This window comes from Desmodus rotundus, chromosome 1 (assembly GCF_022682495.2).
Source record: "Desmodus rotundus isolate HL8 chromosome 1, HLdesRot8A.1, whole genome shotgun sequence".
In the NCBI taxonomy this organism is placed as follows: domain Eukaryota; kingdom Metazoa; phylum Chordata; class Mammalia; order Chiroptera; family Phyllostomidae; genus Desmodus; species Desmodus rotundus.
In genome coordinates this window covers 106,040,151-106,066,033 of record NC_071387.1, presented here as the reverse complement: position 1 = coordinate 106,066,033, position 25,883 = coordinate 106,040,151, and the positions used below count along the sequence as shown (strand labels likewise).

The following is a 25,883-nucleotide window of genomic DNA, read 5'->3' as shown; positions in this document are numbered from 1 at the left end:
TCAGTCAAGAGTGAAAACAAACCAAAAGCAATACACATTTATTCCACAAAACTTAAAAAGAGAGCAGTGTGAAAGCAATCATTATATTAACTTCTGCAGAAAGGATCAAATAAACATGTGGAGTGTTTATTTTTCTCTGCATGCCTCCTGTATCTTAGCGATTATACACACACACACACACACACACACTAGTCCTATCTTCCACTTATCATGTTTTTGCTGTGTCTAATGTACACTGTTTTGCCCAAATTTTTGAGGGAAAAATAAGGATGTGAATTATACATGGGTATAATGTGCATTATACATGGGTATACATGGGTAGTACTAATTCCATATCTATATAAATGACTTTAATTATTTCACTTATGTTTATGTGTTAAAAGTGTATCTCTAGAAAGCAATAATGATATCCATATGCAAAATAATACCCTGGAATAGGATAATCAGTTTTGTTTTTAAATATAAATAAGTGAGAAATTGAATTAAAAAATTAAAACAAAAGATTCTTTTCCTGAAAGTTTGGGCCAAAAATGTGGGTGCACATTATACACAGCAAAATACAGTATATTATGTGCATCTTTCTTGATTTTCACTGTCCTTGAAGGATAGTTTGTAAAGGCTGAATCATAGTCTAAGTGCCATAGTTTGGTGAATTGCTAGACAGTTAGTATAATCACTAGACATTTAGATCAGAGAATTTTCACCTAAATGGCAACTAACTAAAATGTACATAAAAAGAGGGACAAAATAATGTAAGCACATGTACTACCTTTTTTCCTTTGAACCCCCCCCCCCCCACTTCTTTAATTGCTTACTGAAGTGTGGAGGTGTTTAGTTTGCAAGGGGCCATTGAGAGCCAGTTGAGATGTCTGTCTCTTTTCAATTAATGCTTTATACCTGAAGTGCACTGTTTGTGGGTGATTTTTTGGAATAATCCTGAATATTTTTAAAGAAAAAGGAAAAAAGAAACTCATATACTGAAACACCAATCCAAAAGAACCTATGCACCCCAATGTTCATAGCAGCACAATTTACAATAGCCAAGTACTGGAAGCAACCTAAGCGCCCATCAGCAAATGAGTGGATCCAAAAACGATGGTACATTTACACAATGGAATTCTATGCAGCAGAGAGAAAGAAGGAGCTTATACCCTTTACGACAGCATGGATGGAACTGGAGAGCATTATGCTAACTGAAATAAGCCAGGCAGTGAGGGACAAATACCATATGATCTCACCTTTAACTGGAACATAATCAACAAAAGAAAAAAGCAAGCAAAATATAACCAGAGACATTGAACTTAAGAACAATCTAACAATAGCCAGAGGGGAGTGGGGAGGGGGTAGTGGGGAGAGGGGTTTTCAGGAACTACTATAAAGGACACATGGACAAAACTAAGGTGGAGGGTGGCGGTGGGGGAGGGAGGTGGGTTTGGCTGGGGTGGGGTGGGGAGAAAATGCAGACAACTGTAATTGAACAACAATCAAAAAAAAAGTTGGAAGCAATCTAAATGTCCATCAACCAGTGAATAAAATATATTAGCAATTAAAAAAAAAAAGAAACTCATATATTTGAGGACAACTGTGTGTCAGGCACTGTGCTGGGCATTTACTTCACAAAAATCCTGGGAAGGCCACAATTTATGAGAAGTTCCTGTGATACAGCCACTACATTTAGTAATTTTGCATATGTGAGTGCCTTTGATCCTCACCACAATCTAGGAAATACTCTGTATTATTATATCCATTTCACAGGCAAGATAACTATGGCTCTGAAGTCACACAGCTAGTAAGTGATGAAATCGTAACTGGACTGCAGGTCTCTCCACTGTAGCAGACTGTCAGTTTATCCCTTGTCCTATTCCAGAATTAGGTGTGTCAAGATAGGGACAGAGCAAAACAGGATGGGCAGGACATAACGATAATCACCAAAAAGAAAAAGAAAGAAAAAAACCCAAAAAGCAAAAAAAGGACCATACCAAACTCTCTAACACTATCTCATTTTATCCTCCCACAATGATATTAGTTAGGTATTGTTATTATTATTATCTTCACTCAACAAGTGAGTGAACATGCAAACCAGGAGAGCTCAATAACTTGCCTTAAGGTTACACAGCCATAAGTCACACATGTTTGTCCCAAACCCAAAGGCGCTTGCCCCAAAGTGCATTCCCTGCTCCCTAACTGCCTGTGGATCTTGTCTTCTGCTCAGGTGAGATGGAGGAGCTGGAGACACTGTGGCTTACGGGGATCTGCCACAATGAGAAGAACGAGGTGATGAGCAGTCAGCTGGACATCGACAACATGGCAGGCGTGTTCTACATGCTGGCAGCTGCTATGGCCCTCAGCCTCATCACCTTCATCTGGGAGCACCTCTTCTACTGGAAGCTGCGCTTCTGCTTCACAGGTGTTTGCTCAGACCGGCCAGGGCTGCTCTTCTCCATCAGCCGGGTCAGTACCCTTAGCAGTTACTTCCTTTTGCAGTAGCAGGTCCGGGGAAGTGTCAGGCTTTCAGAGAATGAGAGAGTCTTGACTCTTTGTGGCAGGGGTGGGGTTCAGTACATCTTCCCCTCACTCACCAATTTTGGGTATTTAAAAGCCAGGGCACAAGCCCAAATGACTGGAAGCCAGAGAGAAAAGGTGAATGGATGAAGCAGGCTGGGCCTGAGAAAGATGGCACCAATGACATGAAAAATAGCTTCTGAACCTGGGCATTACTGTAAGGGAACAATGGAGAATAGCAGAAACTATGACAAATTGCATAATGCTTGCCACATAAAGGGGACAGTCATCCTCAATAGAGGATCAAATGCAGAGCCAATGTTATCAGGCCTCCTTATTTGTAAAAGAGAAATTATCATCTGATTTTATATGAAACCTTTCCATTTTAAAATATTAGTAACTAATTCCATTAAATATCCAACAAAAAAATTCCCAAAAAACATCATGTGGGCCAAACAAAGCAGTCTGTGGCCCCCATAATTAGCACCCAGACACGCTGACCACATTGATAAAATTCCTATGCAGGATGTTACACTGTGTGCATGCATTCCCACCAAATACACATGGCAAAATGTGATCTACAAACACCACCACGCATGTGTATACACACTTAACAAAACACAGAGAGCATGTGCAGTGCAGCAGAGCCTGAAATGAAACACAGACCTGAAAAACCATGAGGAAATGTACACACATCAAACAAAACAAAATACACATTCAATATGACATAAACTATACCACAGAGTACACATACTACAGTGAGTTCATATGCAATTCAAGAAAAGCTCCTTTTATGCTATGCTGCACAGCATGGCACATGTGTGTTGCCATAAAAAGGCACATGTGACATAAGTCATCACTAATGATAACAATCATGGAAAATGCTTATATCTGTGGAGCACATATATGTGCCAGGCACCATATAAGAACTTTATACTTTCCATCTCATTTAACCTGCAAACCACCTTTATGAGGTAGGTACTGTAATTAGCTCCAGATTACAAACAGGGAATTCCGAGTTATGAGGCTAGGGGAATTATCTTTGGTGGAGCCAATATTTGAATGTAGATGGTGTACCAGCTAGAGCCCACACTCTCACACAAGCAACAAATATCAAACACAAGCAACACAAGAGATTGATACAAATCATACTATACTATATATATATATGCATGCAACTCACATGATATATTTACATATTCAACACAATCTAGTTACTACTTGAGTCATAATAAAAACAAATGCATACATATTGTTTACTCATCTTCCAACATAGTATAACATTATCTGCTAATCTATCAATCATCCATTCATTCATTCATTCATCTATCTATTCACCCATCTACTCATTTATGTGTCCATTTGTCCAGTCATCTGTCCATCTATCCATCTATCTATTTAATCTATTTATCTCCCTTTTCTTCCATTTACTCACCTTGGATTTTTTTCACTCTAAAGGAGTTTAATGAATTAGAATTTGAAATGTGATGAAAAATAGTTGGTTAAAAACATCTAATTTTATATGCTAAGGTTTACTGAGAAAACTAAATAATTGTTTTAAAAGGAATTTATGTAGTCTTAGCATTTGGTAATTTTAAGAACTTTGGATATTCAGAAAGTACACATTAGCTTATTGAAGATTTATTTTGTCTGCTCAATGGCACTGTAAACTTGAATTCTGTGCAAGTACATATTTATTAATTAGCTCGATGGCATCTAAACACACAGATTGCTCAAAAATAACAACATGCATGCATACAGCTAGGTATGCCAACTTTAAGCTAATTCTCTCTGCTAATTACTAAAGGCTTTCCATATCTAAAGGATTCTGGGATTATCATGAGCAAATGCACCCTGTTGCATTTACTTATAAATCCTGCTTATGTTTGGAAGAGCAGTTTCTTCTGTCTGAGATACCATTAAGGAAGCCAAGTTGATAACAAGCATCTTGAAGAATGGGAGTGGAGGGGAGACTGAATACATAGGAGCAGCCATTGTTGTGTTTGCAGCTTGATAAGACTGTATTTGAACTTCAGCCTCCCTTCCCTAAGGCAGGGAGGACCCTCATCTCATAGGAGCACTGAAAGGACTTCTGTGTCCCCTTGAAACTTCTATCCACCATCACTCCTACCCTCGAAGGTTGCAGGGAACCCTGCTTGAGCACTGACTCTCCTTCTCCTCAGACAAGGTTTATCTTTTAAAATAGGTACAGCCTGATATGTGTGAATAAAAAGATCTCATACTTGATGCACTGTTCTCATTCTGAGTTCCCATAATAAATATGTCTTTCATTTACTAGGGAAACCCAGAATGGGCTTAGCTCCTGATGCTGTGCATAGAAGGGCTTCTAGGTAGCAAAAAAATGTTCTTCCTTTCTAATCAAGGGCCAGTACATAACTTTAAAGCTTGTCTTATGTGCTTAGTCACACATATGCCACCTTACATATATGCTTACTCACAGTTCAGAGAACACACACCAAAACAAAAGTGTCTTCATTGTGTACACACAATCATTTTCTCAAAAACAAAAAATGCAGTGGTGAATTCCCAACCAAAGAACCTACTTTCCTACAAATGCAAGATCACAATGACACAATGAGTTATGCCTAGTGTGAAGCAAGACATTGAGCCATTATCTCTAATCCTCACAACACTCTGTGAGGTTGATTTGATCACATCCATCCTATGTGTGGAGAAACTTAGGCCCAACAGGTTAGTATGGGACTCTTCAGTGTCCACTTTATGTTTCCTTGAAACAACAGGGTCTTCTCACTTCATCTCTCATGCCAGAAAAAACAGCATGAGAGAAGAAACCTGACTGTGTGTGCAGGGCTAGGTGGCATGTTTTTGTCAGTTTCAGGGTTTGCACTCCTCTCTAAGAGACATTCATCTAGGATGCTCTGAAATTCACTTCTACTTCTACCCCAAAGCAGAGTTTTCTGCACATAAGCTGGGTGTCTTCATTACCAGTACTCCAAACTAAAGCACACTGCCCAGCCAGACAATACATGTAAAGTTGTTGCCATACAGAAAATACACTCAGCCATCCTTGTGGGCTTGTCATCCCTTGGGAAGTCCTGGAAAATTTGAACAAATACAACCAGAGACACATGCACTTCTGGCACTGCCCAGGGAGCAGGCCAGAACTCAGAGAAGCCATTTAACATTAGAACCAAGCTTCTCCCACATCTGTGGCCTTTGTCTTCAACAACTTACAAAACTGTACCTCTTGTCTACTGGATGCCCTTACTTTTGTTTTTTCTGTAAACTGCTTTCTCCCTCATGTAGAAAAATATATTCACTGTCCCATCAAAAAGAATGGCCTTGGTGTCCCCTGAGATATGAGGAATGGGAGACACAGCAAAGACAAGGACCAGAGAGATGGAACTGTGACAAGGAGCTCAGATGAGGGGAGCAGGAAACAAGAAGCTTCTGGCTAGCCCACAGCTGGGGCTGAAAGAGGAGGCACAGACACTGTATTAGTCCATTTGTGCTGCTATAGCAAAAAAACACAGACTGAGTAGTTTATAAACTACAGAAATTTATTGCTCACAGTTGTGGTAACTGGGAGTCTGAATGGTCAGGTGAGGGCTCTCTTTGGGTCACAGACATCTCTTGTGTCCTCACGTGGTGGAAGGGCTGGGAGAGATTTCTGGGGTCTGTTTTATGACTGCACTGAGCCCACTCATGAGGGCTCCATTCTCATGACCGAAGTACCTCTCAAGCCTAATCTCCTAATTCCACCACATTGGGGGTTAAGATCTTAATGTATGAATTTGAGAGGAGGACACAAACACTGAGTACATAGCAGACACCTTAGGGATCAGGCCCAGGTGTCAAGGACAGTCAAGCCATGCCCCACTGAGAATGTTCTGAGAGGTCAGGAGCCCTTGGCAGGAGCAGAGCAAATTGTCTGGATCAGATGTTGAGTCTCACTGTTAATTTTAGCTGAACCCAGTGTGGGTTTGAGAGGGCACCCTATTTCCACAACCCATAAAATGTAGCCGGAACCTATGAATAAAAGGAAAAAAGAAAGAAAACTGTGCAGAGAGGAAAGAAACATGAGCCCAGGGATTTGACTCCTGGGGTGGGATTTCGGCCACTTATCTAACCAGGAAGCCACAGTGGCTTTCAAGAACAAGTCTTTGGTAGTAAAGGGTAACAGACCTTTTTTTGGAGCTCCAACAAAATGGGCACTGTGTGCTCATGCTAGTGTGAAAGGAGAGGCGAGGTAACACAAGCAAGGGAAGCTCAGGGGTGACTGAGCAGCTTGTCCAGCCCACATTTATTGAGCCCTTACTGTGTGTCAAGTGCTTTGCTTACCTTATCTTATCTTGCCCTGGTACTCTCCTTAGGAGTGTATGACCTCATTTTGCAGAAGTGGAAATGGAGGCTCAAAAAGATGTAATGGCTTATATGAAGTCACAGAGCTAGTAAAGTTGGAGCTGATACTCACATCCAGTGGGTTCCACGCCTCTGACTCTTCCCATTATCCTCTAATTGCACCCATCTCTCAGCAGCCCATCTAGAAGATGGGTCAACTCGCCTGGAGGACGCTGCCATCCAAACCTGGGGTACAGGCTGGGTCTGTCACGTTGACTCTTGCCTATGGCTTCACCAGGCAGATGCACCTGGGAACTGCCTTAGCTGTGTCATGTGAGTTAGTCCCAGGGAAAACCAGGGGGCACAGAAAGCAGTCAGCAGCCATCCTCTCATCTTCTGAAACATAACTCAGTTCTCTGACCACTTCTGTGGGTCTCTCCAGACAGAGAGATGGCCAGCTCCTCTCAACAGGTGGGACCATACTGCTCTGAGAGTGAAGGGGTCGAGGGAAGTACTCAAAATCTCAAGGGGAAAAAGAGAAGCTCATTAGAAGAAAATACCAAATAACCATTCTTTTTTGATCTCAAATAAAAGCAGATATGTCTCAAAAAAAGAAGAAATTGAAAATTTGAAAAAAACTTAAAAGCTACTATTTTCATCACACTAACAACAGGAAGAAAAAGCACAGATCTTGGCTGATTCAAACATGTAGGAAACACCCTGATTTTCACTCATGGTAGCATAGTCTCTCTAGGTCAAGGAATAAAATTATTCTATTACTAAATTGGGTAAAGAAAGCATAGTTTAAACATAAAAGGTTATGAAGCACTGTGCTATAAGAAATATATGTACATTTGTATAATTTCCATATCCAGCCCCTCTGGAAGCAATGAGGAGATGGGGCTTCTTGGCAGGTGAACAGCCAGTCACACAGGACACAGAGAAGGAGGCTAAAGACAAGGCTGCAGGAAGGTGGGAAAGGGTGTGATGTCATGCAGCCTGGGGTTGAGAGGATCAGAGAAAGAGATGCTCAAACACAAAACTTTTCTATTGACCTCTCATTGAAGGCTGAAGTGGAGACTGTCTCTAGGAAACTATAAGAAAAATGCACCAGGGTTGAGGCTGTCAGTTCCTTGAGCATCTCTGCGGGTTAAACTCTTCCTCACCATGGGAAACTGATGGAGCCACTATTATCAGAGTCCACAGTTAATCACATGTACTTTCCACAAGTTTATGCCAAAGTCAGCAGCAGCTGCTGCATTCACTTTTACAAACCCTTTCTTGGGCTGGCTTCCCATCATTCTTTGGAGGAGCAGATCAAATCCTGCAGGCTTGATCTGATTGTTCCTTTTAGGTACGGCTGCCAAACTCTGGAAGCAGGAGTGGAGAGGGGGAACCACAAATCACAATGTCACTGATTCCCTCTTGCCTACTATTTAGTGTGAATCAAGAGTTCTTCCCTTGATTTACTATTCAGCAGAAGTAAACAGCTATGTTTTAAGTATGGAAGAAAGTGTAGTGGAAAACAAGAGACATATAGGTGGACATGCCTATATTTGAGCTACCGAGGAGTCTGTAAGTCACTCAGTCCCTAGATGGATTTAAATGCCATGCACTGTGTTATCAGGACTCTCCTCCATCCCTAGTAACCAAAACTCAACTCCATGTTGAGCAAACTCACACACAAACAAACACACAAAGGATATATGGAGTGGGATAAGAACAAGGTTCAAGGGAGTGGCCCCAAAGTTTCAACATGTCATGTCTCTCTACCCTCTAGGTTATACCTTTTTCTATGATTGCTTCATTCTCAGGATAATGTCCCTGCATGGTGAGAATACTGGTCCCCTGAAACTGCTCCTTCTATCCCAGCATCTATGAATTTTCCTCAAAAAAAAAAATCTAATTGATCACATATATATTTCATGCCTACCCTTAATCAGAAAGGATTTTTCTGACTGACCTGTTTGGGTCTCATGATTTGATTGATAGCTTCAGTGTGTAAGTAGGAGTAATCTCCCAAAAGAATTAATAATAGGTGGTCCTTTTATGCCACCTTTGTTTGTCAATAGCTGACTCTGATATCATGAGCATTCATTGATACCTCTTCTCAGACTTCATGTATGACTATTTACAAAAGTGTCCAATAACCTTGAGGCTGAGAGACAAGATTGTCACTGGTCTCATCCATTTAAGAAACATTATCAAGCTTCAGACTGAATTTCAGTATTTCTCCAGGGCCCTACAAGAAGGCTATATCTGACCTTTCAGGCTATGTTCAGGTGAGGAGTGGTTTCTTCATTGCTGCTGCTGATGGTGTGCTATGTCACTTCCCACAGGGCATTTACAGCTGTATTCATGGGGTGCACATTGAAGAAAAAAAGAAGTCACCGGACTTCAATCTGAGCGGGTCGCAGAGCAACATGTTAAAGCTCTTTCGGTCAGCCAAAGACATCTCCAACATGTCCAACATGAACTCCTCAAGGATGGATTCTCCCAAAAGAGCTGCTGACCTCATCCAAAGAGGTTCCCTCATCATGGACATGGTTTCAGACAAGGGAAATTTGATATATTCAGACAACAGGTCCTTTCAGGGAAAAGACAGCATATTTGGGGACAACATGAATGAACTCCAAACATTTGTAGCTAACAGACACAAGGATAACCTCAATAACTATGTGTTCCAGGGGCAGCACCCTCTGACTCTCAATGAGTCCAACCCTAACACAGTGGAGGTAGCTGTGAGCACAGAACCCAAAGGGAACTCCAGGCCCCGGCAGCTTTGGAAAAAATCCATGGAATCTCTACGCCAAGATTCAGTGACCCAGAACCCAGTCTCCCAGAGAAATGAAGGAACAGTGGAGAATAGGACCCACTCCCTAAAGAGTCCTAGGTACCTTCCAGAAGAGGTGGCTCACTCAGATATTTCAGAAACTTCGAGTCGGGCCACATGCCACAGGGAACCTGACATCAATAAGAACCACAAGACCAAGGACAACTTCAAAATGTCAGTGGCCTCCAAGTACCCCAAGGATTGCAGTGAGGCTGAGCGGTCCTACTTGAAGACAAAAGCAAGCTCCCCCAGGGACAAGATCTATACCATTGATGGTGAGAAGGAGCCAAGTTTCCACCTAGATCCTCCCCAGTTTGTTGAAAACATAGCCCTTCCTGAGAATGTGGACTTCCCAGATGCTTACCAGGACCACAATGAGAATTTCCGCAAGGGGGACTCCACGCTGCCCATGAATAGGAACCCTCTGCACAATGAAGATGGGCTTCCCAACAATGACCAGTATAAACTCTACTCCAAGCACTTCACCTTGAAAGACAAGAGTTCCCCTCTCAGCGAGGGCAGTGACCGTTACCGGCAGAACTCCACACACTGCAGGAGCTGCCTTTCCAACCTTCCCACCTATTCAGGCCATTTCACCATGAGGTCTCCCTTCAAGTGCGATGCCTGCTTACGGATGGGGAATCTCTATGACATCGACGAAGACCAGATGCTTCAGGAGACAGGTAATCCAGCCACCCAGGAAGAGGCCTACCGGCAGGACTGGGCACAGAACAACACCTTCCAGTTCCAAAAGAACAAGCTAAGAATTAGCCGCCAGCATTCCTACGATAACATCCTTGACAAACCTAGGGAGATGGACCTTAGCAGGCCCTCTCGGAGCATAAGCCTCAAGGACAGGGAACGTCTTCTAGAGGGAAATCTGTACGGGAGTCTTGTTAGTGTCCCCTCCAGCAAACTCTTAGGGAACAAAAGCTCCCTCTTCCCTCAGGGTCTGGAGGACAGCAAGCGGAGCAAGTCTCTCTTGCCAGACCACACCTCTGATAACCCTTTCCTTCACTCCTATGGGGATGACCAACGCTTAGTCATTGGGAGATGCCCCTCGGACCCTTATAAACACTCCTTACCATCCCAGACAGTGAATGACAGCTACCTTCGATCATCCTTGAGGTCAACGGCATCGTACTGTTCCAGGGACAGTAGAGGCCACAACGATGTGTATATTTCTGAGCATGTTATGCCTTATGCTGCAAATAAGAATAATATGTACTCTACCCCTAGGGTTTTGAATTCCTGCAGCAATAGACGTGTGTACAAGAAAATGCCTAGCATTGAATCTGATGTTTAAAACCTTCCTTTAATGTTTTACCTATAGGGAAACATACATAATGGCCAATGTTCTGGAGGGAAAAATGTTGGATGCCCTGCAAAGAGGAAGAGGATTTAGGAAGGCATTTTTTTTGTTGGTTCTTTTGCACATGGCTACATGCCATAGTCTTCCACTCAAGGAATATTGTGAGGTGTGTGCTGAGAATGATAGATATGAGATAGGTGAGTCCTTAACCAAAAATAATAAATAAAAGGGCAAGTCTCCTGGACATGCCCACTAGGTATGTTGGCAGCAATGATGCCTTGGATGTCAATGGTGATGTGATTTCCTATATTCCAAATTCTATTAAGCCAGTCCACCATGTGATTTTCTCATCAGAAATGCCTAATGGTTTCTCTAATACAGAATAAGCAATATGGTATGCATGTAAATCTGACACAGACCAAATAAATCTGCACTGTAGTGAGACTGATATGTGCAAGGGATTAGGAAGTTTGGCTTTGTAACCGTTTCAGCTTTATTGTCACGCCTTCCATCACAGCCCATGCCCAAGCCCAGAACTCCAGGCTCCCCCAAAGAATAGCAAATCAGTGGGTTTCATGCTAACTCTGCTACCTTCATTATAGTCCATTTCCCAGACACATCTGAAGTAAAAGGCCAGAAGGGCCCTCAGGCACAGAGCTACAAGAATCTCTTTGGCTGTCCATTTGCGTGTTTCATAGATGCTCTCACCCTTGGCTTTAATGGTCTTGTTCAGAGCTGCGTAGACTAACACGTGTATGTCTTCAATATCTAAGTGTGGATCTTTTGTCTATGACACAGTGGCCATTGTAGTTTATCTTGAAGACTCCTGTGTACGTAAGTTTGCATTTTCTCCCTTCTGGTGATGACTCAGGGTTGTATAGTATCTGTTACCCCTTTCCTCCTAGAGTAACTGCAGCTTACTCAGTTGCCGAACAGCCATGGCGGTGTCTAATTCACTGTGTGTTGCTGTCCCCAGGGTTGTTAATGTGGTGGCACGCACCAACAGCCATATGTGTGCTGTGATCTGTAAGAAGTCCAATGCCATCTGTCTGCAGAAGGCTAGTGTGGTTTTAGGTTTATGTTTTTTAACATCATGAAATTTAGTTGGACACTCATTTCCACCCCAGCCTCCTCAAATCAAAAGCCTTCAAAACATGAGAGACATTCAAACATCTACCCTGAGCATCCTCCAAATTGTGGATAAACATCAGTGGGACAAGTGATTTCTCTCTTCTGAAATATTCACTCTGTTGGAGCCTGTTTCACTAACACCAACAGAGGCAGATGAAAAATTCCTCAAAGCATTTGTCATTTCTAGTCCCCTCCATTATCCCATTTTTACTCTACTCAAACCTGTGCATGTATGATATGAAATGATACTCATTTAACATAATTGGGGGGAGAGGGAGGATCTCTATACCTGCGGAGCTCTCAGCACTGTGCCTGGCACATGCCAAGTGCCTAAATAAATAAAGACCATTGTTATGATACTTTATCAGACCAGAATTTTCTAGTTTAAAGATTAAATATTATAAAAACCACAAACAATAGTAAACATTTTATATACTATCTAATAATTAGTATATTTTAAATATATTACTATCCCTGGAATATTTGGGAGAAGTAGCCATCAGTTTTTGCAGACTACCTCGGTCTGTTCGGAGACATGCTGCAGGAACCCTAAGCTAATGTACACCGGCCTGACTGTTGTTTCCTCCTGCATTTTGCTTTGGGTTCTTAGAAAAAGGGACAGAATGACATGTTGAAAAGTTATCTTGTTTCTTTTATTAACAATGAGTTTTATTTTGTAGGTAGTGCTTTCCTGTGAGTGGGCAGGTGCCAGGAATAATTCTCTTTGAGCTTGAGGATTCATTGAATGGCTCCATCTCTGGGGAAGTGCACCTGACTTACAATATTCCAACAATGATGAAAACTGGTTATAATAATAGGTGAGGAAGTCTTCCCATCATTTTTGAGATAGAACGGAAGAAGGGGCTGACTAGATGCTGATAACAAATGTACTTGAACACTGTATTTTGTATTTGAACACTGGATAATGCAACTTTGCCGCCCGTAGGCCCAAAAATGGAGGAGCCTAGATTGAAGGACCTTGAATAGTCACCCCAATTTCCAATCTTAGGCGTACCATTGACTGTATCATCTTTTAGAACATTCTGCCTCTGCCCTTCCATTGCATCCCAGACCTATCTTCCTCAAGCCAAGATCACCTTCAGTTACCCACAAGTTTGGCATGTCTTTAACATGACATGAATTTAAAAAGTCTCCCCAGAATACAGAGCAGTGGTATGTCACTAATCCAAAGAGGCTTTGTCTTTCTCCAGTGTCCTCAAAATGCATGGGGTTGCCAAATGTGACAGAGATCTCCAGGGAGAGTGCAAATTACATGTGGAATGATTCCATGGCTGAAAAAGCCTTCTAATAACAACATTATTTCTGTTATTAACTCCATACTTCTCTGGATAAGAAACTAAAAGTGTGACTTTTTGGAAGAATCAATAGTAACATGCTGAAAAAAATCTACTTCCTTCATATCCAAAGTTTTTCTAAAAAATAAATAGTCAGAATTTGTTGCTATATGATAAATACCTAATTTCCTCCTTCACTAATTCACTGACTCTTAGTTGGGATGATCCATAATGTAAGAAAATTGACCATGGGTCAGATGGTCAATTTTCAAGTGACAGGTGATGTTTGGAGCTCTTCAGAGGTAATTTACATCTGGTCAGTTCTTTGGGAAAAGAATATCAGGAGTACACTGCCCAAAGTAAATTACGCCTACAGTATAGGAGGTGACAAAAATTAAATAGAAAGCCCTGAACTATAGATCCATCCCAAAGGGCTCTGTGACCTTAGATTTGTTCATGCCAAGGAGCCAGAATCACTGAACCCAATTTTGTGCCTGAGTTATACCTGACTCAGGTCAGAGCTGGCATTGTAATGATGTTTCATTAACTTTATATAGATTTTCTCCTTTTGAGAAGGACCCAACTGATATACCTGAATGCAAATGCTCATGTTCCTGCCCATGTGTAACAGTGCATACATGCAACCAACTTAAAATATTCTATGTTAAGAGGACAGTCTTCTAGGGCATAAATTCTATCCTGGGAAACTTGTGCATTTGTGGAAAATAGTTTTGCTTATTACCCCACACTCAGGTTCTTAGGTCACGGCTGGCTTCAATTCTCTGGGAAGGCAAGTTCCCGATAAATCTATTGTTCTGCCAGTGAGGCTCCTGTGAGAGGTGTGAGATTATACTCTCCTTTGCAAATCTCACTGCATGATTACAGCCAGCACCATGGCCAGGTGTCTCATGAAGTATACTTTGTTTTCTCTTCCTTGTTTCACAGGGAGCCTGAGCAGTGTTCATACTTAGCTTTTCTGATGAAAGCATTAAAATTCACCCATTGCAGCAAAATCAGTCAAATCAATTCATGCTTGTTTTCAGGGGAGAAAAAAAGAAAATTACACCTTGTTTACAAATGAAATAGTTTCACTTAAATGGGACTCTAGCCAAGGCAGTTAATTAGTCAAAACATCCACGGCAGGCACACATTGTTTATTCTATTTGATATGTCTAGTGCTGGTGTGTATTTAATATTCTGCATCCTTCTCAGGAAATGACAAATGCCCCAAATTCTTTGCAAATAGAATTGCTAATGAAAAAGGAAAAAAAAGTTGGTGTTAATTAAATGGTGATTAAAAATTTATCTCCTTTAAACCTAAAAAGTGCAGCTTTAATAATCAGTTGTCATATAAATAAATACGTTACACTGAAATCCCTTGCAGTTTGAGACCTAAATAAATACTCATTTGAGAAACCTAAATATCTTTCAGAAGAGCTGAATTACTCGTTGACTTGATGCACATCCCTGTACTGTTTCTTTGTGCATTGCTCTTGTGTGTGAATCCTTGAAGAGGAGACATGAACTGTCTCTGCAGTGGACCCTGTTTTTTTATTGACCGTGGCCGTAATACACGTAATTGGACTTCAAGGTAAAAATGCAAAATGAAACTGAGTAGGTGGAAGCTAAACTTATTGGTTGATGTTTAATGTGGGTTAAAGGTTCTCTATAAAGGTCATTTCCATTCCAAAAGCATTGCTTATTTTCACCTGAGACAAAATGAGACATTTCTGGATACCCCTATCTTCTTTTGGTCAACAGGGTTGAAAGTGCTTAATGAAAGGTGAAGTGGGGCCTATACTTGAAAAGTTCTCCCAATATGCCATTGCCCTGTCCCATTTGATCCCTTTCCATTGTACTGTGTTCATATCCAATTGTGTCACATGAGGTCAGCCTGCCACTGAATAGAGATCGGAGATAATCAAATGCACTTATCCTGTGAATACAAATGCTTGTGTACACATGTATATACTATACATGCTTGATTTCTACAGTTCACACATAAGTGTATTATACAAATAAAATTGTACATAATGTAAAGTTTATGTTAAAAATTGAATGGTATTAACACATGGAAAACCCATTCTGGTTATTGATGGGATGATATTTATGTAGAGAGGGCACTATTTTTCTAAAATCTCAGTTCTAGGGAGGGTGACAGAGCCCAGTGGGATTTGGGTGTTGGTGTTCTTGACCCCTTCTTTAAAAATGTATCTGGAGATAGGGGTATGGAATATGTTCTGCTCACATTTGCTTCTGTAGACAATACTGATAATGGACATATGTATGATTTCTGTAAACCCATTGAAGGGCATATTTCCTGTTAAATTCCTTATCCTCTTCCCCCACCCTCACTCTTTCTGTGGCCAGAAGTACTCTCAGTAGAGTATTAGTTAAAGGTGCCTGCCCAGGAGGGCCTTAGAAAAACATAAATTAAAGAAATACACCAAGATGTGTGGGAAGCGGTGGGAGATGGGAACGCTAAGAGGAAATGAAGTTCCCAAGGAGTCAGTAATCTATATGGTCTTCAGGTTGACAGTATCAGAGCCAGGTCTAGAACCTAAGGCTTCATGGCCCAGTTCCCACCCAGCTTGGTTCCCTTTACCATGCTGACTCATTTCTAGGTTTCTAGTGAGGGCTCTCCTGAGTCCCTCTGTGATAAGAGCCAGAGAACCTCATAGATCCATCTTTCTTTGCCTCTTGCCTTACACAGACCCAAGCATCCCTCTTTGAGTTTTGGTTTTCCTTTGAGATCCCCAGCACTCCCTGCCTCAGAGTCCTAGAAAAGAGAAAACTTTTTTTCAAGGACCTATTTCCTGGGAGGAGGCAATGAAGGCTATAGTTTAAAACCTCAAACCAAAGATGAAAGCTGACAGTGATCATTGAGATGATAGAGTTCTCTTCCTCCTGAGCCAAGGATTAGTAAAGAACATTGATCAGCTGATAGCAATTGACTATGTATCTACTCTCCTTTTAAGGCCAATTTGGGATTGGGCAGCTGCAAAGGGAATAGAAAATATAGTCTCTTGCCATAGTAGCTTATGGTCTAGGCATTCAGTTCCTTAATACAAAAGATAACAAAGGACCCAGGAAATGCAAACACAGAGTAAATGTAGAAACTAGAAATGATGAATAAATTTTTTGCCAGAAAATAAAAACCTATTGATTCCATGATTAAAGAAACCAAACACCCTCCCCTAGATCTGTAAGTAACTTTGGAGAATATAGTTGGTGCTCCTGGGGATGCCCTTGGTTACTTGAACCTTCAAAGCTGGTATTTAGGAAGCCTAGGAGCATCTAAACAGGTGACTAAACTTGCCCTTCCACATTTTGCACAGACAGGCTCAGATCTGATTCCACTCAGTTCTCCAGCCTTTACCTCCTTCCCACTCTGCTTTATATGTGCTTTAAGGAGGGGTTGGAAAAAATCCTCAAAGGATTAGAAAATAGACAATGATGTAAAAAGACTATTTCCTGAAAGCCTTTTTGTTTGGTTTTGTTTTTGACTTGTGAAGAATACTTTTGATAGTTCAGGTAATAAATGTATCAGGGAAAGGAGCAGGGAAAATTCCTTGTTGAAAATTCCCAAGTGCCTACTGTTGTGGCTGGTGAAAGAGAACACATCAGGTGCCCTGGAGAGAAAATGGGGCAGGGAAATTTCAGGAAAATGGTGGGTGGGGAGTGAGCTTATTTTTCTCTGTCCATCCTATTCTTACATTACTGGAATATTAGATTTTTTGCTTATCCCAAGTATATGCCTTGGGTCAGAAATTAAACTTGGAAGTATTAAAATATATCTATGTTGAGTATAGACAATGTTCTAGGCATATCCTAGACTGTGATTCTCAAAATATCCTTAGGCTGTAAGTCTGAGTGCTCCCATTTTACAGATAAGGAAACTGGGGCTCAAGTCCATCTCAGCCTCATCAATAAGAATTTGCTAGTAAATCCCTAATGTTAGGCATATTCTTAAAGTGCCTGATCTCCTCCAAAGAGGTCAGAATTGAAGTCAGAAAGAGAGAGATGCTGTTTAGAGGTCCCCGCGGCTCTCTCTTGAGTTTCAGCCTCTGTTGTGAGGAAGTTAGTCAGTGTCTTCCCCTCGTCGTCTGGTTTGGGGTGCATTGAAAACTCCTGGGCAACTCAACTTTGTTCTCAGTCGCTTCTGAGATGTGAATGCTGTTTTTGTTTCTCCCCTGTATGCTTGCACTCAGCATTGACTTTTCTGGTTCCCAGAGAGTTATTTTCTCTACTTAGCATGTGCCTAATCTTAAATATTCCCTTCTTTTTTTTTTCTCAGCAGACATCAGGGCTAATTCCATTAAGTATATGCAAATAGTATGTTTTCACATGTGTGTGGACACACACGCATATGCACGTGCACACACACTGCCTTGTAGCCCCCTCATTAAAGCTCTCCTAACAAAACATTTGGCCCATTTTCAAAAAGGTCACATTATTTGCAAGTGACTGTCCCTTCTATTTCATCTATATTTTTGGTTACTTTTGCCAAGCAGGCAGAATAAGGTTTGAGGTATGATAGGAAATACTTTTGTATAAATGACGAAGAGCTTTGGTGGTCAGAATGACTGAGGGCCAGCTAGTAGGATTGTTTTTCCACCTTGGTCTTTTTTTTTTAATCATCTTAGAGTTACTTTCCTGGTCACTGATATTAAGATAACTATTGAATTAGTGAATGCTTGTTCAGTTTGTCTCTTTAAGGAGTGTCAAATTGGAATATTTCCATTAGGTATTCTAGGATTTGAAAATGGCGTAGCACTGAATGCATTGTCTGGACAATGACACTGAGCCCATGCATTCTCTTTTTCTTGCCCTCCCATATTGTAAGCCACACTTCTCTCTCCTGGCACTTTATATCTGCTGTGAGTGGGAGCCCATTAGGTCCATTATATAGATGATGACACTGATCTGGAAACAGAGGAATGTTTTTCTAGAAGGTTCTGTGAATCAGTCAGTTGACCTAATGTCCTCATCCTTGAGAAATTCTCTAGCTGTTTCAAGCTGGTAAGAAAAAATCTCTTAGGACAAAAAGTTATTATTATTTAACAGCTATTTGGAGACCCTGTTGGTTGGGTCCACAGTACATGACCACATTCTCCCAGAGATGTTGAGCTGTGCAGAAACTGGAACACTCAAAAGAACAATTTGGCCAGTGGTATTTCTTCAAAGCACATAACTCTCCAGGGAGCAGAAACCAAATTGTTTAAACTGGAGCCATTTCTCATTTTAACTTCCTCAAATAAGATGTCAGCAGTGTGCAGAAAAAAAACAAGACAAAACTGAGATCGTCACTGATAAATCCCTCTTATGGACCATATCCATGAAAAAATGAGTTTGCATTTTTGCAGTTCTAGAACATTCCTCACTAGCCATAGCCCTGGGTCATAACCTCTTCCACTTAATTCTCTTTTACCCCTTTGAGAAAGATTTAAGATGAGCCTTCAAAAGGATATTAACATAACATGTAGCCAATACCACAGCTGCCTTTTAAATTAATAAGATTAATTGTTCTCCAGCAACATAAGTTTGTCTTTGGCATTTTAAATACTCCTCATTGATCTGACATTTTGCTGTTTTAATCTTTTAAAGGGCTCAAATCAAAGACCATTGATAGCTGAACAAATAGTGAAGGTCCAAATATATAAAAACATGGTTGGTTTTTCCATGGAAAAAAATTATAGCTTTTTGAATTTAATTAAGATTTTTACATTAGTTACCTAAGACTTACTGAATTATTTCTATTCTCAGTTAAGCTAATTCAAATAAATGAACACTATTGACTTTTTAACCCTGTTTTATTATTTTTTTTAATTCTTAAATGTATTAGGTTTATAGCTCTGGGGCCATGACCACTAAGGAAATGTTCCAGTTTAGAAAAGATTCGACAACTATTTGGGGTCAAATTCTGATGGTTTGGGGAAAGGTGAACATGGCACTTGTGATGTTCATGTTTCCCATATTTTTCACTAGAAAAGGATGTCAACTGCCTTTTTTTTCCAAATAAGAGGTAAGATCAAGAATAACATTTTCATAGAAAATTCAGTAAACTCCTCAATATAACTAATTACATGGCCAGAATTGGCTTAGACACCTTCCAAGCCTGAGAGTCCCCAAAGATTTCTTTATCAGTTGTTTTTAACTGTGAATCTTAATCTTGTTCATCCCCCAGCTAAAACAAAGTTAAAAGCATATACTTGCCAACTTATTTAGTCAGGATATTTCGATGTTGTTTATCATAATGGAATGTCTGTGCATATGTGTTTGTGTATAGTATATATATTTCAAGTTGAATATTCAGAAAGAATTTGGCGAATTAATTTGGTGGCTGGAATAAGAAGTAGATCATTAAAGTCATAATTAATGGCCTTCTTAGACAGAACGGGTGGTAAACTATTGATCTTTCACTGGTGTTAGAAGACTTACTGCATAAGACACAAGCTGGCCATTATCCACAAGAGAGAAATTGAATGACGCAGCTTTAATGGTCCACGTCTGAGTCTATTTTAACCCAAAATGGATGGGTTTGAGCTCCATATAAAGGGTTTCCATTCACAGCTACATTCAAACACAATCCAAAACCCACATCAGAACTGGCTTGATCTCTTGTATGGTGGAGCCCAAAGAAAGCTGTGTGCTCTACTCAATGGTTTCCATTTGGGAATAGATGTTCATGTACCAATCACAGCAGCTTATACCTGTCATATTTTAATCCATTGCATGAGGAAGTGCTACTAACTGTATTAAATATTTCCAAGGATAGCTACTAAATTACATGTTTGCTTAACACCTTCCTATGATAGAGGAAGTATATACTATGGTTGTCTTCTTGTAGTATGTCTTTTATTTTTTTCAACGTGTTATCAACTGTTTTAAGGAATGGGGTTTGAAATGTGTGTGCAAACTGATCTGTATATAACTCCCAAGACAATGAAAGTGCCCAGTCCTATGGTGTAAAAATGTAAATACAGGAAAAACTTCATTTTTCTAATAAAGATAATTTCTGCCAATTGATATGAAAATAAGAAATAGTGTTGTGGTCTTTGTTGTCATTGCTGCAGCAGTGGACATCACTGATGAGTCAGGCAGGCTTATTACTACAAGGGGAAATAACTTGATTTCTCCCCTTGGTGCACTGAAGGGGTATAGAGGGAAGCATGGAATTGGGAAGAATCCATGGTTTAGCTTCAGGATTTTACCAGCATTCTCTGCCACTGTCCCTTATCTGGACCTCTTCTTCCTATGCAGTTCCCACACTTGCAGTCTTGACTCTGGATAATGTTGAACTTTACCAAGCCCTGTGAATTGTGAACCTGGAAAAAAAGATGATGGTCAAAGATCTCTCCTCCTTTTTTGTGTTCCAAGAAAGAGCATGTACTGCAATGAACCACCCTGCTTTATGTGATTTAGATATGACTCATGGATGCCCCCTTATTTACCAAGGTCGGACATAGAACCCCCCCCACCACCAAATTCCTCCCCCCCCCTCTTTTTTTGCCTTATAAATGATTGGCTGAACTTGTGGTCCCCATTAATCACTGGGAACAAAATGCTTGTTGACTGAGTGCTGGTTAAGCTTCTCTCCTCCTGGGTCACTGACTTTGGCCCACCTTCAGTCTGAATGGGCACACAATCTCTCCTTAACAGCCCCTTCTGGGGACAGGCTGGCCTCACATTCTCTGATCTTCTGTCAAATCATGCTGCTTCTGTTCATCTCACATCTCACCTGTTCTTTCTAGCTTTGTTTGCTTCTACCTATAAAAGAAAAACTCTTTGCCTAACCCTTGAGACACCTGCAGAGCTTATGGTCAGAGCATTCTTTCTATATCAATAGTCCTCTTTCCTTATTGCTATCATATATTTCTCCCCTTGAGGCAATTATTCTGAACAAAGTCACTCCCTACTAAAGCCATATTTAATTTTATTTGACAATCCCCATCCCCAAATCAACTGACATTTCTAAAACCAAAATATGACTGTGTTCACTGCACCTCTCCTTTATTTAAAGCCTTTAGCTTAAAACAATGACCCATAGGAAAAGCCCAGACTCCATGACCCATGAGCACACAAAGTTTTCCAATTTCTTCCATACCCCTTTCTACCATGTTACTTATGCTATGTCTGAGATCTTTCTGCACCTCTGCAAAGAAAGACACCAAACGCTCTCATTTCCCCACGCCTTCACTCATGCTCTCTCCTCTAGGACTGCTGGTCTCCTCCACATCTCCTTGTCAACTCTTAATCCTCCTTCAAAATGTATTGTCAGTAGAAACCTCTTCTCAGTCATTCCAAGCTCTCCCCTAGATTTAAGCATTCATGATGCTTAAAGTCTACTGAATATCTACCTATTTCATTTTCTTGATTCCAAAATGTTCTTTATTATAAGATGCACTCCTAATTTAAGAGTGGTCTTTGGGTGATCAAAGGAAAGGAAGAAGTGAAAGAAGGAACAAAGAAAGGAAGATAGTCTATATTAAATGTACATACTTGAAGTAAGAAGTTTCAGAAGCAGAGATAACAGTTGACTGATCCTGCTTCTTGTACACACTTCCATCAAATAATTTGGCAGCTTTACCGTATGTTTTATGTGTGCTATCTTAGAAAGTAAGCTTTTCCAGGAAGGGCCCATATTATTTTTCACCTTTGAATCCTAGCACCCACCCAGCATCTGACAAAATGAGGGCACTTACTAAACATTTGTGGATAGGTAGAAGGATGGCTAGGTGAAAGAGTGGTAGATGTTGAGTGGGTGCATGCTGGCATGGGCAGATAGGGGAAGTGCTTTGGAATCTGTCCTTGGATTACCTCACTCTCTACTTTATCTACAATATCTCACCCAGTCGTTTTACTTTAAATGCCACTGACAATCCCGCCCCTCATTTTTTAAATTTGGATCTAACCACCCTTGTAAGTTCTAGACTCACATATACATATCTATATTTTATATCTCCACCTAGAGATGTTAAAGACATCCAAAACCTAAAATCTTTAAAAAATACTCTTGACCACCTGCCAACACACACAGAAATCTGATCCTCCCCAAGGTTCCTTATCTCAGGGAACGGCATGACTGCTGACCTGGCTTCTCAGGCCTAATACCTGTTCATCATCCGTCACTCCTCTTTCACCCCTCAGATCCAGTCCAATGGCCAGCTCTGCCTTGGTGATCTGTAAAATGTATTCAGGATCCCTCTGTTTCTCATCACTTCTATCACTGTCAATCAGTCTATCACCTCCCTTTTATATTACTGTAGTAGCTCTCTAATCCATCCATCTTCTTTTCCTCTTGCCTTCATATGCATCCATTCTCCAGAAAGAAGCCAGAGTAGTCTTTTAAAAATGTTAATTAGAATATATTCCTCACCTTCTCTCAAGCTCTCAGTACCTTTCCATTATGGTCAGAATAAAATAAAAACTCTCCCTATTTTAACTTCATGTCCTAAACTCATGTTACATTACACTCGCCAAGAAAAAGAATAAATTTTCCCCTTTCTTCTTGCCTCATTCCCTGTCTTTGGAGTCTCTTCTCATTCCAAGTCTTTTCTCTCTTTTTTTGAAGCAGTTAAAAATGGGCCATTTCCAATACATTTTCCATTAACTGAAGTGGCACTAAATACCATCACTGCTATGAAACTAATTGGCAATTTGTGAGATGCCTTTACATTCATGTAGCCCCATTTGGGGGCATAATTATTTCCTAATTATGAGCAATTTATACTCAGGACTTGGGGCATTTGCTTCTGCTAGTGACATGGCTATCCACATGTTTCACTTTTTTTTTCTCCCCCAAGATTCTGCTGGCTGAAGCCAGATGACCAGACAGCCAAGCAAACTTAATTAACAGGCAGTTCTGGTCCTGTGAGATGGGAAAATCTCTTACTTAACAGTCAAATTTGCTATAATTCTGAGGATAAAACAAAAAATGTTTCTCTTGGAGGACTCTGTAGTCTTCTGCTAGAAATGGAGTGATTTGGACCATTTACCTTCTTTTCCAAGAGTTCTGCTGAAACTAACCCATCTTTGTAAAGAGCCCTGTAGAAATCTTTAGAGCACTTCTATGTAGCAGGGATTATAATCTCCCTTTTACATATTTAGAAACCAAGGGTCAGGAAGCTGAAGTGAGCCAAGTGGTTGTGAAGCAGGGGTCAGGGGTAAGCATGTGTCAGCTTGAGTTCATATCCCATGACATTTTATCTGTATTTCTATGCTCAGTGTTACCTAGATTCTAATACAGGATAGGCAGGAACTGCTTCTGTCCCTAATTCCTTATTCACTCTGTGTGTGTATGTGTGTGTGTGTATATATATATATATATACACATACACACACACACATATATAATATGTGTGTATAACTATAAAATATAGTATTATATATATACATATATATGTATATATATAATACTATATATATATATATATATATATATATATATATATATATATAAAATACTCACCCAAGGATATGTTTATTGATTTTAGAGAGAGAAAGGGGGGAGAGAGAGGGAGAAATACAGAGAAACATTGATGTGAGAGAGAAACAGTTGCCTCCTGTATGTTCCCTGATGGGGATCGAACCCACAACGTACATATATGCCCTGACCAAGAATGGAAACCACAACCTTTTGTGGTACAGAATGACACTCCAACCAACTGAGCCACCCAGCCCGAGCTCCATAAATATTTTAAATAAACATGTAACAGAAAGAGGAACCAGAAATTCTTGGGTTCTTGGCCACATCCTATATAACTTTGTGACCTTTGGCCAGTCACTCCAACCCTCTGAGTCTTCTCATAGTCTTCTCATGTATATCTGTAAAATGAGAATTTCCAGCTCCAAACCTGCCCTCTTCATAGGCTGTGCAGAGGTATGATTAATCATACAATACAAAAGATAACTCCTTTTGCACTGTTTTTAGTTCCAAAATGTACAAGTTGTGCTCAGGGTATGTCAAAAAGAAACAAAACAACTGCCTTATGAAATGAAGTCCATGCATTACCAGGGATAGATAGTGTCTTTCCATGGAAGTGAGATGGTCCATGAATTAGAGGTGATGGATCAAGCCCTTCCCCTAAGGAAGCAGATAGAAAAGTAGCCACAAGCTTTTTGTTTTGTTTTCATGAGCTTTCCATGGTGCTGAAAGTTGCAGGCATATATGTGCAAAGCCTTCACTGCTCTTGTAAAACAGCAGATAGAAATGAGGTCCCCACTTTTGCTTCTGGAACCTCCAAAATGCTCCAATTTCTGGGGATGTATATGCAAAGCCTGGTGCACTCCAGTTCAGCAAAAACTTCCACTAAGCCTGCATGCTGGCAGAAGCCAGGAGCAGACTGCTGTGTCTTACCATTTGAAATTTGAAATTTTCTCTTGAGGTAGTGTCCAACTCTCTTCCATTTCCCACCACCCACTGACATGCTAGAGTGTTTCAGAAGTTTTGTCTTTATCTTACCTTCCTCTCACTTTTTTCTCTGTTCCTGCCTGAAGAGGAAGCAACAGCCTTGCCCTTCTTAACTCAGAGGTACTGAAGGCAGCCTTGTGTTCTAAATGACAGCCTCCTCCTCTTGTATTTCTTCCTAAGCAGATACGAAATTCTGGTCACCATTTCAGAGTCTAAGGTCCCAAGAACTGGCGGCATCAAATATGCTCTCTGCTTTTGTTATGTTTGATTGCTTGAGGCCATTACTAGAAACAAAAGCCAAGGAATAAGGAACATGCAGCAAAAAAAAGAGAAGGAAGACACTTTCATTTCCTATCACACAGCACCCAGATCCAATTCATCCCCTGCCACAATCACCAAGCACAGTGAAGAACAAGCACAGGGACTTCCCACTTGGAAAATTATAATGCTGTGGCTCAAGAAGGTGATTATCTATGGCCTTCCTAGCAGGCTCAGAGTAATACAAAGATGTCAGGGTTTAGTTTGGTTCATGGAGCCATGGCATATTTTACTGACTTCAAGATGTAAAAACACCATCAGAACAAAAGTATGGTGACAATGGGCCTATTTTAGTACAATCACATGCACAGAGGCTTTATAATTTGGACACCCAAATCCACTATTATGGGTTAAACCATAAACCAAATTTGAATATTTCCCAACCCTCTCCCATCATCTAAACAACTCACATTCCATCACAAGCTGCAGGGGAGGAAATGTAAGCATTGGTATTGCCTTCAGACCTTGAAAGCACTTCACTAATTTGGAGAATATTTGATATTTGGCCACAAGGAATAAATCTTAGGGTCATAGAGTTCACATTTATTCATCAGTGATAAGAGGTTTAAAATAATAACACAGAATCATATTTTCAGCTGCCTGTTTGTATATCTTGAAAGCACTCCAAATTCACATACTCAAAACAAAATGCACCCTCCTCCCTCTGCTGCCAGCACTTGCTTCTCTTCTTTCTGATCTCAGGGCAGAGCATCATCAGCTCTTATTCTCCAGGCCAAAATCCTCAGTCTTTTTGGA

The 25,883-nt window shown here is 40.5% G+C and overlaps 1 protein-coding gene across 2 annotated transcripts in view; it reads left to right on the top strand.

The window, feature by feature from the left end:
* GRIN2A (glutamate ionotropic receptor NMDA type subunit 2A) overlaps positions 1-12,507 on the top strand; it is a 372,275-nt gene extending 359,768 nt beyond the window's left edge. The window contains exons 11-13 of one of the 2 annotated variants that reach the window (XM_024571553.2): positions 2,213-2,451; positions 9,165-10,339; positions 10,683-10,701. In XM_024571553.2, coding sequence (XP_024427321.1) covers positions 2,213-2,451; positions 9,165-10,339; positions 10,683-10,701 — 1,433 coding nt within the window. Of the gene's footprint in view, positions 1-2,212; positions 2,452-9,164 lie in introns of both variants that reach the window. The other variant, XM_024571552.2, reaches the window with a different exon arrangement.
* Positions 12,508-25,883: the final 13,376 nt, after the last annotated feature.